Source organism: Dermacentor albipictus, chromosome 2 (genome assembly GCF_038994185.2).
Source record: "Dermacentor albipictus isolate Rhodes 1998 colony chromosome 2, USDA_Dalb.pri_finalv2, whole genome shotgun sequence".
NCBI classification, from domain to species: Eukaryota; Metazoa; Arthropoda; class Arachnida; order Ixodida; family Ixodidae; genus Dermacentor; species Dermacentor albipictus.
This window is the reverse complement of record NC_091822.1, coordinates 173,961,973-173,979,208: the sequence shown is the minus strand read 5'-3', so window position 1 is coordinate 173,979,208 and position 17,236 is coordinate 173,961,973. Positions and strand designations below refer to the sequence as shown.

The following is a 17,236-nucleotide window of genomic DNA, read 5'->3' as shown; positions in this document are numbered from 1 at the left end:
AACCCGCTTTACGCTTTCAAGCATATTCGCACAAGTTTAGACACGCAGTTGAGACACTCAAGCGATTGAATGGCGACGAAGGGTACGGACACTGCGTGCACTACATCGCATACGCGACTTCCGCTCGTTTTGTGACTGCGTACCAGATCCACAGAGCCAGCGACGGCAGGTAACACCAGTTTCGCGCACCGGACACGGAATCGAAGGTCCGGCATGCGAGACGCTGAGCGTTACGCGAGAACAAGCGGCACCCCACAAAGAGGCAACGGCATCGCACACAACGAACCGCTGGGAAAACAAAACAACAAGCCGGCGAGCTCGCGAGAACCAGCGGCGAAGTTCCCAAACCGGCTGTCGGCAGGGCCGCGAGGGCACCGTCGGTCGCCGAACAACCACCACGCCGGACTTTTGTACTACCACGCCGCGTCCGCCCCGCGTACAGCGAAGGAGCACGAGCGTGCGCCGCGTTTCTCCGGTCAAGCATCATCGGCTTCCCCGTTCCGCGCGCAGGAAAAACAAAGCACCTCCGTCTGCCCGAGACGTACGGTTGAAGCCCGAAGAGCGTCCTCCAAAGATCCACGGGTGGGAAGGGACGACAAACCAACGCGGCATGGCGTTCCTTACCTTGGTTTCCTTCGCAGCGCACCAGAACCGGCAACACCACAGCCAAATAGCAGACAAATTTCCAACGCTCCCTCCGATCCGACGCCATGACTGCATCTGACAGCTCGGGAGGGCAGGCGAACGCGGCTCGCGCGGAAACCGGAGCGAGAGACCGCCCCTTTCGCCGGCTCACGTCACTTCCGGTCACGCTCTCCATTGGCTCGGCCGTAGAAAGAGAGAGAGCGCGCGCATTTCCTGAGAGGAGGAAAGAGAAGGCGCGCGAAAAGAATAAGACGGCGAAAAAGAAACCCGGAGAGCCCGGAGTGTGTTCGCCGCGTTGAAAAATCGCGGCCGATTTTGTGGGGGCTGTTGGGAACCAGCGGGGAGGCTAGCCGGGCTCCCTAGGCAGATCGGCGCAGATAGACGGACGGCGGCAAACGGGCCCGCGGAGGCATTCGCGAGGAGAGGCGAACTCCGGAGAAAACGCGCGCGGACCCTTCCCTCGGCCCGTTCGTTGTTTATGGAGGGACGTCAAATTTGGAGACCCGAGAGGCCCTCTTCGAGCCAGGAACAGGTTATCGTAGTGGGACGGCGCACACGAAATGGAGAGGGCTCATAAGCAAACATTTCGGATATTTCATTTGTTTTGTATAGCCATACGTTTGTTTCGCACAGCAGGTTGCCGCATTAGTAAAGCAGATTCAACAAAAGCTGGTTTCTTGTGGTCGCTAAAGGAATGCTTTATGATGTGTGTTGCACAGGTTTCCCAATTGAGGAGTAAGGGCCAGACAATGAAATCTTCCTTACCTCAGTAAGGAAGCCTTCATTGCAGTGAGGCTACCTTATGTCACTCTGAAAGGTTCCTTACTGAGGCGCCCTCGGTGAAGGCTTCCTTGGTGCTTCCTTGGTACTTCCTCAGCATAAGAAGCCAAACAATGAAATCTTCCTTACCTCACTAAGGAAGCCTTCATTGGGGTGAGGCTACCTTATGTCACTCTGAAAGCTTCCTTACTGAGGGGCCCTCGGTGAAGGCTTCCTTGGTGCTTCCTCAGCGTAAGGTAGCTCCAAAGCTACCTTCATGCGTCCTTACGCCGCTCCTGGCCCTGAACGAGCGCTTCACTTCACTGCTTAACCACGTGGCATTCGCTTGCGCATGCGCACTGTCACCCACCTGCGGAGAAGAGCGAGCACGGTACGTCTTGCCAGGCATGTTCGTTTCAGTCACGCGTGCGGCATGCAAGCATTGCTAGGCGTTGCTAGGCGTTGCAAGACGCCGGCGTGCCAGCGTTGCTGGAGCACATCAAGTTTTGCACTGTAATGCGCAACTTTTTTTTAACTTTAGTGAACGAAACTAGAAGAAAGCGTCCACGCTTCTCTATATTAGCTATTCAATTTAAAGATTGTGCGACGATACAACATTTTAATAGAATAATGGTGTTCGCGGAAAGATTTGAAGAGATAATCTCTAACCCAGGCACGCGGCAACCGCTCCTTAGGTGAGGACGGGTGAAGGGAGCTTTCAGAGTACGCTTGTTTCCTCCATCGGTCCTTCGCTGTAAGGAGGCCTCACGTAAGGTTAGGAAGCGCTCGAAGGAAAGGAACTAGGGGTGTGCGAATATTCGGAATTTCGAATACGAATCGAATATTTTCCATATTCGAAGCGTATTCGATTCGAGAAATGCATGTTCGGAAATTCACGAATATCCGAGGACGGCCGAATAACGGTGGAAACGGCGAATATTCGGATAGACTGCGAATAATTGAGCAATTAACCAATTGTATGCTTGCTCCGCATTCTCCTAAGAACATGTTTATTAACTGAGAACTTCGCATGATCGGCTCATTATCTGTATGCTCTGTTTCAGTCTATCTGCTTCAGGCATTTGAGACATGATCAGTTTCGGTTTCTTTTTCACCAAGCTTTATAATTCCAATTATTTTGGAATGCCCCATTGCCTTGAAGGTTGCAAAGGCAACTCAGGGTTGCCTTTGCAACCCTGAGTTGCCATTATCTGTATGCTCTGTTTAAGTCTATCTGCTTCAGGCATTTGAGACATGATCAGTTTCGGTTTCTTTTTCACCAAGCTTTATAATTCCAATTATTTTTGGAATGCCCCATTGCCTTGAAGGTTGCAAAGGCAACTCAGGGTTTGCTAACATTGATTCAAGATGTATCAAGGCTCTTTGTGCGGAGTGGAAATTTGATGAAGTGGCCAGCCTAGGCATGTTTCTTGATCCGCGCTTTATGGCCACAGTTCATCAGGCATCTGGTCAGATGATCTGGCTGAAAAACCTTGTGACAAGGAAGATCCAGGAAGCCGTCGTGGAACACCATGGGGACACCGCCGTGCCAGCGTCGACTTCGTGTCCACTGGTGGCATCGAGTGTATGGAATGCTTTTGACGATCTAGTGATGAGCAAAGAGAAGACACATTTGGCATCTGCCCCTGAGAGGGAAGTTACAGACTACGCGCAAAAGCCTCTTCTGGAAAGGGGCATGAATCCTTGTGAGTGGTGGCAGTCCATTGGACGCTTCAGGTACCCGCTTTTAAGTGCACTCGCCCGGAAGTACTTGGCGATCCCTGCCACTTCAGTTCCTAGTGAAAGAGTCTTTTCTACCGGTAGAAATGTGACAGTGCATAGAGAGCGTTTACTTTCTGGCCATATTGAGCAGTTAATTTTCCTTCACGACAATCTGTAACAAGCGTTTTACCTGACTGAGGGCATTACCTGAGTCCGTTATCTATAATTGAGTACCTCTTTAATTTGAAGCAACCTTGTAAAATGCAATGTTATTTTTAAAAGGGTAATAAAGTTATTGTTACCTCTCTTGCAATTTTTTAATACTACACATGTATTCGATATTCGATTCGATATTCGAAGAGAGTTCTTCGTCTTATTCGTATTCGATTCGTAAACGAAAATTTCAATATTCGCACACCCCTAAAAGGAACGTTTTATTGTTTGGGCCAAGCTACCTTCATGCGTCCTTACGCCGCTCCTGGCCCTGAACGAGCACTTCGCCTCACTGCTTAACCACGTGACGTTTGCTTGCGCGTGCGCGCTGTCGCCCACCTTCGGAGAAGCGCGAGCACGGTACGTTTTGCCAGGCACGTTCGTTTCAGTCACGCGTGCGGCATGGAAGCGTTGCTAGGCGTTGCACGACGCCGGCGTGCCAGCGTTGCTGGAGCACATCAAGTTTCGCACTGTAATGCACTGCTTCTTTAGATTTAGTAAACAAAACTAAAAAATAGCGTCCACGCTTCTCTATATTAGCTCATCAACTTAGAGATTGTGCGACGATACAACCTTTTTTATTGAATAGGGGTGTTCTGGTGTTCGCCTAAAGCTTTTAAGAGATAATCTCGAACCCAGGCATGGCGGCAACCGCTCCTTACGTGAGGACGGGTGAAGGGAGCTTTCAGAGTATGCTTGCTTCCTCCATCGGTCCTTCGCTGTAAGGAGGCCTCACGTAAGGTTAGGAAGCGCTCGAAGGAAAGGAACGTTTTATTGTTTGGGCCTAAAACTATCTTGTAGCTGATCCCTAACTGCCTTTCTAGGTGCAACAACAGCAAGTAGCCGCCGTGGTAGATCGGCAGCTGTGTCGTTGCCGTTGAGCACGGGACCGCCGGTTCCTATGCCTGAAACTGTGGCCACATTCTGACTGAGGGACACGGAAGTGTGCACGTGCGCCGAGGGCATGTGCTCCGATTGGTAAAAGTTAACTTCATTGTCTCCACTCGTTGACGAGGTTTTACGACCCGCACAAGGTTATAACATAAGGTCGCGCCATTTATCAGCAAAGCAAGGGCAGCGTCTGCGTAGCATGCTTTGGAATGTCGACAGGTTTATAGCTTGCCTGTCGGCATCCAAATATAAGCACAATGCATGTGAGAGTGAATTGAGTTCTCTTTTTCTTTATTTTTTTCTAGTTGTAACTGAACAAGACACAACGTTCTACAGAGGTCTCCAAACTACGGCCCACTGAGGCTTTCGATGACGTCCAGCCCACCACACGCAGGCCCGTTTACGCCCCCCCTTCCTCCGAGAGCCTCCACTGTTCATCTCCGCCTGGAAGTGGGTTTTTCCCACAAAACCTTGCGTTACTGCGCTTCTCACTGGGAGCCGGCTTCGCTGCAACTACAACATCACGCCACCTGGTCCGAAAGAGCGCCGACGGATCGGGAGACCATCGCACGAGGAGCGTGCGACGCTCTGATTGGCCTATCATGACCACCAATGGCCCCGATCGCCCGAGGTCCTACCACTAGCTAGAGTTCCAGGCCGACCTCTCCTCCTTTCTCTCCATTAAAATCTACTCCTCCTCCTCGTCAGAGCGGTAACAGCGCTGTAATTCTGGAAGCACCTTCGCATGCTCATACGGTGAAAGATTGCGGTGAACGACTGCGTGCGTGCTAGCATGCGTGTGTGTGTGTGAGAGAGAGAGAGAGAAATTGCCAGAATTATAAAAATACGTTTGAGCGCGCATACGGCAAACACTCCCATCCCAACTCATAAATAGCAGGAAGCCGTATTACAGTTGAAAAGAAAAGTGTACATTCATTGCGTTCTACCGGTACCAATCTAAAGGACCGAGACTTGGAAATTGACAAAGAAGCAGAAGTGTGCGTATGTTCGAAGCTTTCGAATCGAGAAGTCAATACTCGTCAACAGCGCTATTTATTTAACAGTTTTCGAATATTTCAAATCGCCAAATCTGCGCGTATATGATCGTAAAATTGGAGCAGAAGTACTGTAAATTTCATCCCTGCATGCGGCCGTACTAGATGTAGCACCTGAAAAGTTACGCCGTTGAACAGGCAGGTTACGTCGCTCAGAGAGTTGGACCGGCTGAACCGCGATAATACATGCGTTCTCGGAACAGTCCCGTGTATTCGAACAAGCGGCTTATTTTTCCCTAATTCTTCATTTGTGGTTTTAATATACACAACATCATTACGTGCAGCGCAATGACAGAAACTTGCACATGTTGCGAATGCTACGTGATATGAACATTCTTTCACGTTCACGGCGAAAACGGTTGTTCGCTATTCGGAAACTCTTCGATTCGTCTTCGAAAATTTATATTCGCACGCCCGTACAGAAGGTCGAGAATTTGAAGTCACCGCAATGGGCGACGGAACGTGAAATTATAGGCGTAAACTTAATTAGACGTGCACTATGACAGGGGAGTGGATAAGTGAGTACAAGGATGTAGCCGATATTCAGTAGTGAAAATAAAAGGAAGAAATGTATAGTTGGGCCGATCGCAGCAGATAACAGATAGATGCCATGAATAGATCCCTTGCAAGGGAAGAGAAACGCAGACGAGTACGCCATAGGATTAGGTGTGATGAGATTAGAGTATTTGAAGGCATATAGAATGGAGTCAGCTTACGCGATACAGGGGTAAATGGAGATCGCTTGGAGAGGCGTTCGTCCTGCAGTGGGCATAAATTACGACTGTGGTAATGATCAGCAGCGATGATAAAAATGGCAGCGAAAAAGGCTCACATTAAAATTTAGGCTGCGTGTAAAGCTCATAACTACGGAAATAACGTTAATAAACAATAATGAGCTACGTCGGGTGACCATAGTAACGCTGCTAGAAAAAACATCGCGCTCGCACTATTAATGCAATTCTCTTTATACGTGGCGTTTACTTGCAGCCACGAAATCTACGCGGGAAAAACAGAAAAATATACTTCTTTGAAGCTAGTGTTTACTTCCTTCCTTACTTCATGACAAGGGAGACGCTTACCCTAGTCGCGAAACAAGGAAAACGAACGAAACAAGGGATTCAAGATTGACAAAGAGATGAAACCTGACAGATAAGAAGAGAGTGACAAGTTTTTGACAGCGTTGAAAAAAAAGAAAGCACTGAACTCACTCGCGTGGTTTAAGGCCCGAGATTGCCATCGCAGTGAGTTGGTCTGGGCTGGAGGTTTCTCGTGTATGTAGTCTGACTTACAGGTGCAAAGAAGAGACAAAAGTTGCCCGGAAAGTTTTGAGGGGCCTGCAGCTTCGCGTCTCGGCATCTTTGCCATCTCGGAGTGACGTGGTCGCCGGACAGAGCAGACAAAACTGCCGCCCGTTTTCCTCTGCGAGAAAGGACGATTCGCGAGGGGTGTTTGTAGGGCGACGCGAGAACAGAGCAAAACAAAATGACTTCAGAAAATGCGGTCTAGGCGGCGTCGTGTCAACGGAGCTGCGAGCGAGATCAGATCGTGTCGTCCTTCTCACAGAGAAGAACCGATGAATGCGAGATAGTATGGGGAACGCGCCTGCACGCGAAGTGAACTAAAAGAAAGAGTGTGTGTTTAAAAAGACAACCGATATTTGCGTGGATGCGGCTCCGTTCTTTCTTTATTTTTCCTCCCATGTTCGCGTAGCGCTGAAGTGATGGATGCGGTGTCTTCTATAGATCTGTCTCGCATATCTTTGTCCTTGAACGTAGCCTAACGATCCGATAAGACGTTGAGGCGTATACGTATAGCTGTATCGTTGTATCTCCTGGTTAACAATTTATCAATTTCGAGACTCGTACGCAGAGTACCTCCTGGTGTTTTCTTTCTGCTTTTATTTTCCTCAGTTTTCCGCGTTAAAATAGTTTAACGTTATCTTGCCGGATGTAGTCAAGGAGAAAATGTAAGTTCGCCGTTTAGCGCATTGCAATTGTCACTTTAAAGTTTCTTTCTTTCATTTTTTTTCGTCTTAGTTGTCCTTGTTGTTGTAGCTGTTGCGTCGAAAGGAGCTTGGGCATATTCCTTCCGTTGACTGCATGCTTTCGACGTATCCACAGGATGTTACCTTTTCAACTCTTTCATCATCTCAAGATAAGGCTGCCACGATTAATTTCCAACGCACGCGCGGGAATACAAAGTGACGAATTTTTTTTTCACCGGACTATGTCACAGGGACTCGATGAGGCTCCCGAATGCCACTAATCAGACAAGAACCTTCGACTCTGATAAGCGCCTTCGCCTTTGTGACACAGTAGTTACGCTGGCCTTGGGTCTCATCCGGGAATCTTCTCCGGGAATACTAAAGTAGCTCCGCTTGGTGTATCACGTTAATTGAAAAAAACCAAGCATGAAGACTCAGCGCTAAGACTACTGAGGTAACCTTAAGCGACATAGGACTGTGCTAATCTTAAAATCCGCAGAGATCTATTCGGAAGAGATGCTGTGCTGTCCTGACACTCCTACAGTTTGGAAGTACTAAAGCAAACAAAGAATAATTTGCGTAACAGCATCGGGTTCTCACAAAAAAAAACATCACCATCTTTTCGAGAACAACTCCTTCGTCGGGATCCACACAGCGTCGTCATCATACGCTGCATTTTCGCCCGCGATGGCCTCCAAACTACATGCATTGATGTCCAGACCACTACCAATTGGAAAGCGCCATATCAAAACCGCAACACACTCAGTAGTGCCCACACACCATTCTGCATCAAGGAAAACAAGGGAAACTGGGTGATTTTGATGTCTGGTCACGGAAGGTACGTTTGTACATAATAAAAGCAAGGAAATGCTGTTAGAGTTACAATTTATTTTGTATGTTAATTAATCATAAATTTCCGAACCATTCACAATTCAAAACTCACTCCAGCGTATCAAAAAAAAACTGCCTTTTTTAAAGTACGGTATATTTAAGAGGTGTTGGCGCTTTTAGCCGATGTTGGCTCCTCATCTTCACATAAAACAGATATACGCTAAATATGTACTGGAATAACAAACCCGGTAACAAGAACGAAAACATCATCCAGGTGACCATAAACGCACTAAAAGCAATTCACAACAGAAATCAAACACAAAAAAAACGCTAACACAGGCTACGCGTTATGTTTCTCACGCATAAAAGATAATTCAATAAAGCATAATATGATACGTTAGCTATTAGATGGCTCCAAGCTGCCGCTTGACGCAAGGGGCATGAGTTCAATATCCGGTAGCGAGCAATGTTTTGGGTTTAATGACTGTAAATATAAAAAAAGAAAAAGACAGAGGAAGGGAGGGTAAATGTTAACGTGGGGATCTAGCCTGACGACGATGATACGATAACGACGAGTACTTTACGTCGACTACAGCGTCGCAACGGAAATAACCGACGGATACAGCAAACCCGGCTTGAAGCTTTTAAATGTCGTCGCAGTATTCACAGTCAACTTATAATAGCCTTATCTGCTTTCCGAATCAAAGTAGCCGTACTCATGGTGCGCTCCAGAAAAGTGCGATGATGATAATAATAATGATGATGATGATGATTTCGCCTGCTTAACCAGGCATCGGATATACTGCTGCATCAGATATAAAGAAGATGTACCCATGCGCGTGCACGGTAGCTCAGTGGCTACGGCATCGCGCTGCTAATCTGGAGGTCGCATGGTTAGGTCCCAGCCGCGACGGCCACATTTCCATGGGCGTGGAATACAGAAATGCTCCTGTGCATAATTAGATTGAGGTGCACGTTCAAGAACCCTAGAGAGTCAGAATTAATACGGGGTCACCCACTACGGAGTGCCTTATAATCAGCTAATGTTTTTGGCAGGTAGCAGCTCAGAATTTAAGAGTTAATTCTGCTTGTTGGGCGAGTTGTAAACGCATACTATACGCTGGGGCGCACATTGAAAACAAGGAGAGAGTAAGGCACACAGATAAGCGCTCTGTACGTTTATCTGTCCGCCTGTACTCTGTCCTTGTCTTCAAAGCGCACCCCAGTGCATTACTAAAAAGAATTTTGTTTTATTATTCATCACGAGACGTATCGATTCTCCGCTTTACACTTCATGCAATGAAGCAGGAAACCTCCATCACTTGCTATAGTCGTGCCCAAGCTATAGCCTGCGAGGAAGCTTCACGCCTTCTTACCATCCTAAAAGGGACTATAGGCTATTGGTAGCGTAACACAGTTTTACACTGCGAGAGACGCTCAAGTGGAGCAATTTCCGCACCTGAACGCCACTGTAAGTCCGCCTGTTGCTATAAATAAGCATCACCACACCAAGGAACTGCGGCACTACACACTGCATGATGGCGTATCGGCGTGAGCGAACAACGTTTGAGCACTCTTCAGTTTAAATTAGAATAATAAAACTTTGAAATCAGTTATTATCGGGGCACCGCAAGTTGAATTTGTACGTCTTCTTTTTCCTTAATTCATGCATCGTGCGTCAGATGCTCGATCATTCAGAAAATAATAATAATACTAATGAGCGGATCCCACGCGCTGATGGAACCAGTCAAAGCGAAGTTTTCATCGGTGTTTGCGAAGAACGTCGTTCTTGTTTAGCGACCATTCGAAAATTTCGACATGTGAAATTTCGAAATGTGACCATTCGACCATTCGAAAGGACACATTTCCAACGGGAACCACCATGCTCGAGGTAAACTATAGTGGCATTCGCTCCTGTACATCCCACACATGATGACCAAGAAATAATGACGAACTGACTCGATCAGGCCCGGATTTATGGGTCAGTACAAAGAGGAGCGGTAAGAAATCTTTTTTTTTCTCTTTTTCTTTATATTTTGCTTTTGCATTTGCGTACGGGTAGTATTTACATATCCAACAAATGCTGAAGAGATTTACCGCGTATATCAGGAACCTATATTTAAGCTGCTTATAAACATGCGCGTTAGATAAGGACTTTTGACTATCGCGCCGAAAAAGAACTTCGACCAAGAATGTATTTCAAAAGACCCCGCAGCTTTTTCTTTCTTTCTTCTTTTTTTATTATCTGTTAACTAGCATTTTTCTTACACTAAGCCTGGACGGAAGTACCAACAGCAGAGTAACTGGAACTGTGATCCAAATAGGGTTTTTTTTTTTTCTTCGTCGCAAGCTGCATCGGTATAGTTATGTCCGCAACAGGGGACTGGAGAACTGAGGAGACGAGCAAATTATTTCAACACATGACAGCTGAGACTCATTTTTTGAGGCAGCCGATTTCGTTTTGTGTCTCAAATGGCGTCTGTCGGTTTCGTCAGAGGACATAGAGGACAGGCAGTTTTCATCGAAGTACTGTGGTATAGGAACATTTATGGGATGCGGAGTGGCGCAGCTATCGTCGCAGTCGACGTATAGCCAAGGGCCCGGCGGCACGGGTCCCCACCCAAAGCGAAGTTGGTTTCTCGAGTTTTGCTGGACCGCCCGCAGGAACCACATAACGGCCGGTACCAGAATCAGAATCAGAATTTATTGTTAGAATTTGGGTCAAATTACATGTATTTAGTATGCAGGAGGAGGTCCCATAGTCAAAGACTGTATCGAGACCTCCTGCACAAGAATAGTTATGATAATTGACATCGCAAAGCAACAGTAGCATATAATAAGGTATTATACAAGCAACAGGAAATGAACGTTAACTGAGCAAAATACAGAATTCATTACAAATAATAACAAGGTTTAGCTTATCTCAACAACAACAAACACACAACGAAATAACACTGAAGTCAGCTCCTCGCTTTTCCGCTGCGAAATCACCCGTCGTCTATATAGTTTCACAGTGTTATTCTAATCGAAAACGCACATTTCGCAGCCCAATGGCAAGTTATAGTGTTTTTTTTTGTTTTGTCATCTCTTTTCGAGGAGGGGTTGGACACGTCTAAGAAGGAGGGGAGGGGGGAGTGTCTACAACTTCTACAGCTACTCCCCCTCCACCACCCCGCTCTCTTGAATCCTTCCATTTACGAAGAAGTCTGGCGACGACGGTGAGAAGACGCCGGTATGACGACAATACGGTGACGTCACTGGCATGGCGGCGGAACGCCCACAGCGGCACGACGACGATGACGTAATGACGACGATGGCAAGACGACACCGGAACGACTACTGCAGAATGACGACGATTGGACGACCGCGATAGCATGGCGACGACCGCGATGGGATGACGACGACGGTGGGGCGGTGCTGGAGTGATGACGATGGCATAACTACAGGACGGCGTGACGACAACACGGGCACGAAGCCGGAACGATGACGTAGGTATGACGACGAAGGCGTACGTGACGACGACGTCATCACGACAGTCGTGTGACGACGACGAAACGACGACGACTCTCTGGCCACTACGGCGTGAGGACGGGGAAGGCAAAGAGAGTTTCGCTTTGAAACCGAACAGTCTGGTTACCCTTCGTTGCACGGTGCGAAGAAATGTCTGCTGACCAATTGAAAACTGAAGTACCTCGCTGACTTGCCTTGACGCAAAGCTTCAAGGAATATAAAGAAATATAAAGAAATATATATATATATTTCAAAGAAATATAAAGCCCTGGCAGTAAAGTGGCGGTGATCGAGCCTAAACCCCACACAAATGATGTAACATACTCGTATAGGCTAGTCACGTTCTCGCACGCAAACCGCAGCTGCTACCATTCTTCGAGCGTTACATACATACCAACATAACTTTTCAGTCGTGCTGAGGAGCCCATTTACGGGCTTCTCTCTCTCTTTTGTCTATTTGAGCCATCGTATCCATTATCTCACCTAAGTTAATTAGGTCGGCTCAGTAAAAGAAAGATTACAGCACAGAGAGAGAGAGAAACTTTATTGCAATTGAAAAGATTTGAAGGAGGGGTGGTCGGAGCCTCTCAGTCCAGGGCCCCACTGGCCTCTGCTGCCTGCCTGACCTGGCTAATTAAGGACTTTTGTCCTGGCAGGTTGGAGCGGGCGAGCTGTGCCTCCCACTGCTCCATTGTCCTACTGGTATTTGGCCTATGAGGGTGCTTAGTGCACTCCCAGGTTATGTGTATTAGGGTAGGTATGCCACCACACCAAGGACAGTTGGCCCAAGGACAGCACAGAAGTGCGAGCAACGTTCCTTCCGGATCACTCAATCAAACTAATTATGCCGTACGATAATTGGTACAATAAAATGCAAACATATTTAAAACGAAGTCTACAAAAAACATTAAAGCGAAAAATAATTTGACCTTTATTAGAAAACTACCCTAAAGTAAACTAACAGAAAAGAAGTTAAATAAATAAATAAATAAATAAATAAATAAATAAATAAATAAATAAATAAATAAATAAATAAATAAATAAATAAATACACTTTTGCAGTCCGAAGAGGCTTGGTAAGCAAGAAATTAAGACGTAAGAACGAAAAGCAGGTGGCGACATCATCTTGATGAATTTCCCTCACCAGCTCGGTTCGACATCATGAATTTTGAAGGCGTCTAGCCGGGGGCTAGTTAACCTTTTAATGTGTAAAGATGGCTTGAATCACATTCTAAAAGAGTTAAAGACCGAACTTTGAATGTTTCGAGAAGCTTATACTGCATCACTACGGAACGAAATACGGTAAAATAAACTAATGACATCACATTCACAGATATATAAGAGCTTCGTGGTTCTGGCTCGAATTTCAGAAAATAAAATGGAAGTTTGGTCTACATTCTTCTCCTTTAGCATAGTTGACACCTTTCCGCAAAATCAACGTAAGTAGTTGTTTCAAAGCCTGCTTTATCAGTTTGAACAACTGTATCTCTTTAGTGTATATTCAAGCGCCTCTAAAGCAGCTGTATAGCTGCTGCGTAGACACCGCCACGACGAGGAAATAACGAAGCTTAGTATAACCTCGTTGTCTAAGTCACTAGTGGTTACTTCACTCACGACTCTAAGGACAGTACGATTGCTCACAGATCGTGGAGTGTATATCTTCAATCCTTGGTTGGCAACCAAATAAAGTCTTCTGGCAAAATACTCTGCCATGAAAACATGACTATGTTGTAAGCTGCGACGGATGCCTTTAAATTTGACTGCTATACTTTGAAATTATAGCAATTAAATAAATGAAATGGACGAGGGTCAAAAATACTCGGTCGGCGACTGTCAGTCAGCACCTGTAGCATAGACCGGGAATACGGACAGAACAGGCTGCGCCAACAAAGCACGACCCAAATCAACTCTTACTATAGTTCTAACATCCTTGTAGCGTGTGTACTGTCAACGCGACCTGCGGTAAAATTATTAGGTGCCTTCTTTAATCCACGACCACATGGCGCGCATGGTACAAAAGAATGATCTAGCAGGATCAACCGATTGTGGGTCTCAGTAAAGAGCGTAATGCGGTTGACGGACTTCCAGGTCTTTAACGTATGTAACAATAATTAACTCTAATTGAGGTCCACAGCGCGTTCAAATACACTTGAGGCTTACATGGCCGGTGGACCCGCCGTGGTTGCTCAGTGGCTATGGTGTTGGGCTGCTGAGCACGAGGTCGCGGGATCGAATCCCGGCCACGGCGGCCGCATTTCGATGGAGGCGAAATGCGAAAACACCCGTGTGCTTAGATTTAGGTGCACGTTAAAGAACCCCAGGTGGTCAAAATTTCCGGAGTCCTCCGCTACGGCGTGCCTCATAATCAGAAAGTGGTTTTGGCACGTAAAACCCCATAATTTAATTTTTTTTTTTAACATGGCCGGTGGCTTGTATGCCCGCGTTTCATAAAATCGCTTGCGGCGAAGTACACTACATATTCACGTGTATATAAGCACTACACAAGGATCCACAAGGCAGTTAGACGCGCGCTAGAAACGCTTATGTTGCGTGTACGCTGCATGGAAAGAGCGAATGAAAGAAAGATTAAAGGCGTTAAATTGCGGTCAACCGCAGCAGAGAAGCAATCCCCTCCCTCTTCGAATAAACGGTGACACCATTAAGATAGGTCTTACATCAGAGCTCTCCAGGCCTTGGCCGCGGAGCTAGTGGTTTAGGAATCGGACGTGGCCGCCGCGTGATCCAAGCAAGCAGCGGCTTTCTCCTCTTCTTCCGCTACTCACCACGAAAGGATAGAAAAACGTCGGTTGCTGCGTCGGCGTCGGAAGGACAGCGAGAAGATGCGGCCGGTGAGGCACCCGTGGGCGGCCTCCTCCTCCTTAGCGCGTAAATCACGTCCACTTTTACTGTCCCTTCCTCCCATTTGCCGCGCCGCGATCCTGTCTCAACGTATAGCTCGGTGCCTATTGTTCGACCCTTCGGTCCTTCTTTCTTTCTTTTTTTTTATGATTCGCGGTTTCTATTGAATGCAGACGCGCGCGTTATAAGTGGGTGGGGGGGAGTCAAGCGGTTATAGGCCAGTCTCGCGAGGTCGCTATATACGTTAGCGGCGACGCCGCCAACGCCTGGGCCTCTACGTTCTTTCAATCAAGAAACCTGAGTACCGCGCGCTCCGCCGAGTCTTACACGGATCCCCGGTATATATAGCGGCTGGACGCGCTCAGTCTTTGAGAAGAAGGTCCGGCCGGCGGTTTCCATCGGATGCGATGCCTCGTACACATTCTTCTATTGGCCGAAGCCGTGTACGTGCCGGTATAGAGTAGAGACCTCGGTTTTATATCTTTCGCCGTAGATTGGGACGGCGCAGATTCCTCGCAATGCCCGTGCGGACGTTCGCTTTGGAGGCTGCTTCGCTCCCGCTCCTCCAATCTCGCTTTGCATTACACGCTGTCTCCTTGAAGGCATAAAACGACCCTGCACGCGAACTCTATACTCGAAGCTGTACACGTACATGGCTCGCGGTTTTCGTTTCTACGGACGCCTCGCTAGTATAGCTCTTTCGGGATAAAACGATGTTCGACGTCTCGCGTCTCCTTTCAGGTGTCTTCCTCTGTTTGCCTTCCGCTTTACAGGGGGCGCGTATGCCGATGTCCTTAAGGACTTAGCGGATTTACATCACGAGAGCGCGGTATATACGCTCTGTCCGAGCTGTGAGGAGAGGAGAAACGGCAAGTGCAAGGGCGGAGCGCGTGCCTCGGTGAATACGCAATCGCGACGCCAGAGGAACCGCATTACATTAGGATTCCGTCTGCCGCGAGCAGTCGCGCTACGTAAATATTTCCGTAACTATTTCAATGTGGCGCAAGCAAATGCTAAGTCCCGCAGCTAAACGAAAAAAAAAGGAAAGATTTTCGTAAGTATCCTCCCCCCTCCCCCCTCCCCCAAAAAAATATGATAGAGAAGAAAACGCAGTTTAAGTGGGACATTCATTCCACGGGGCCCTCTCTGTTGGTGTGCGCGTTTGAGGGTCACTTGGATCCCCCCTGCTTGTGCAAAGAGTATAATGTGAAGGTGGAGTAGGCATACCGTGCAATGCTAAACAAGACTGTTTATAGAGGACTATATATCGACGCTATATACAGAATGTATACAGAGAAAGTATATTCTGTGACGGTAGCACTTGCAGTATGCTGCGCACGTGTCAAGTGAAAGCGTTATTATTGCTCGTCTGTCGGTTTACTTAATCTGTGCCTAAATTTATAAAAAAAATGAAGAAAACAAAAACAAATTAGAAATGCTGTACCCGCCGCAGATCGTAGAGTAGGCCAAGGCGTTGTGCTGCTGAGCTGGAGGTCGTGGGTTCGCGTCCCGGCCGTGACGGTCGGAATTCGCCGGGGACGGCCGGAATACAAGAACGCTCGCGTATACTTAAATTTAGGTGCGCGTTAAAGAAAACCAACTGGCCCAAAGTTAATCCAGAGTCCTCGGCTAGGGCGTGCCTCACAATGAGGCACGTAAATACCTAGAATTTAATTTATATAAAGAAAAGTTGCGCCTAAAACATTTTTTTTGCTCTTTTCATATTACCTGCTCTTTCCTTTCTCCTCGGGGATTGTTGTTGTTCGCATGCCTAATCAGAATGCTTAGCACCGGGCGATATGCGCGACTGACCAAACTGTGGTTCCTGTGGACGTCAAGGTTGACATTTCGCGAAAATTACGGAAGAAAGTTGAGGAAGTTGATGCGTATTTCTTAATTGAGACACTTTTAAATAGCACTGAAAAGACGACTATGACGGCGTGCTTATTCACGTGGACTCTAGAACATATGGCCAATTGGTACAGGCCTGCATCTAGGTTCAGATAGTCTCATTCTTCGCCTCTTGCCCTTTTGACCGCCAACTCCCAAGGTCGAAGAGATAAAGGCGATGTCTGTTCATGACAACCACGGGCCGGATCGTGGACAATGACAGAAACAGAAAAAACGCTGCGCCCGTACTGTCAAGGATACGTGAAAAGCAAAGACCTGCTGGTCTTGCGTCCGAAAGGCACAGCAGTATACATGTTGACCTGTCACTATGTTGAGCTATCAGGAATGAGCCGCTTGTAAACGCTCGGCCTACTCACTCAGTTGATGCAAACAAACCTTGGCTATCATATCGCCTCTGTCCATCCTGGTTACATAAGCGCCTGCATTTTTGCAGACAGCGGGAAAACCAAATCCTTGCAAATATATTGTTTCTCCAACCGGAGTGTACAGACCAATTTATACAAAATCCGAAGCCCTTCATAATTCAACTCTCCGCTGTTCTACGCCTACAGAGCTCTTTCTCTTTCTCTTTTTCATTCTTTTATTCTCCTGTCGATCGTAAATCGCCCCCCCCCCCTTCTTTCCTCTCCTCCCAGCTCATTACTATTCAAATTATTATTACCACGACTGATCCCCCTCCAACGTTATTACCGGCCCGTGTCACAGGCGGCGTGCGACAGTCGAAGCCGTTAAGCGAGAACCGCGAAATGAATGCCAGCTGCAAGGACCACAGCCTCCCACGGAGGAAAAAACGCGGCGGCGCGCTCAAAAGGTCTTGGCGGTTTGTGCCGAAGTTAGTGTCTTTGGGAAACGACGC

At 47.3% G+C, this 17,236-nt stretch overlaps 1 protein-coding gene across 11 annotated transcripts in view; it reads right to left on the bottom strand.

Annotated features, from left to right (window-relative positions):
- Eph (Eph receptor tyrosine kinase) overlaps positions 1–17,236 on the bottom strand; it is a 785,142-nt gene that overhangs the window by 277,478 nt on the left and 490,428 nt on the right. For 2 of the 11 annotated variants that reach the window (XM_065430504.1, XM_070534442.1), the window contains exon 1: positions 625–751. The exons of the other annotated variants lie outside the window; for them this stretch is intronic. In XM_065430504.1, the coding sequence (XP_065286576.1) occupies positions 625–712 (88 nt within the window). In that variant the 5' untranslated portion in view covers positions 713–751. Of the gene's footprint in view, positions 1–624; positions 752–17,236 lie in introns of those variants that run through there. 11 annotated transcript variants of the gene reach the window in all.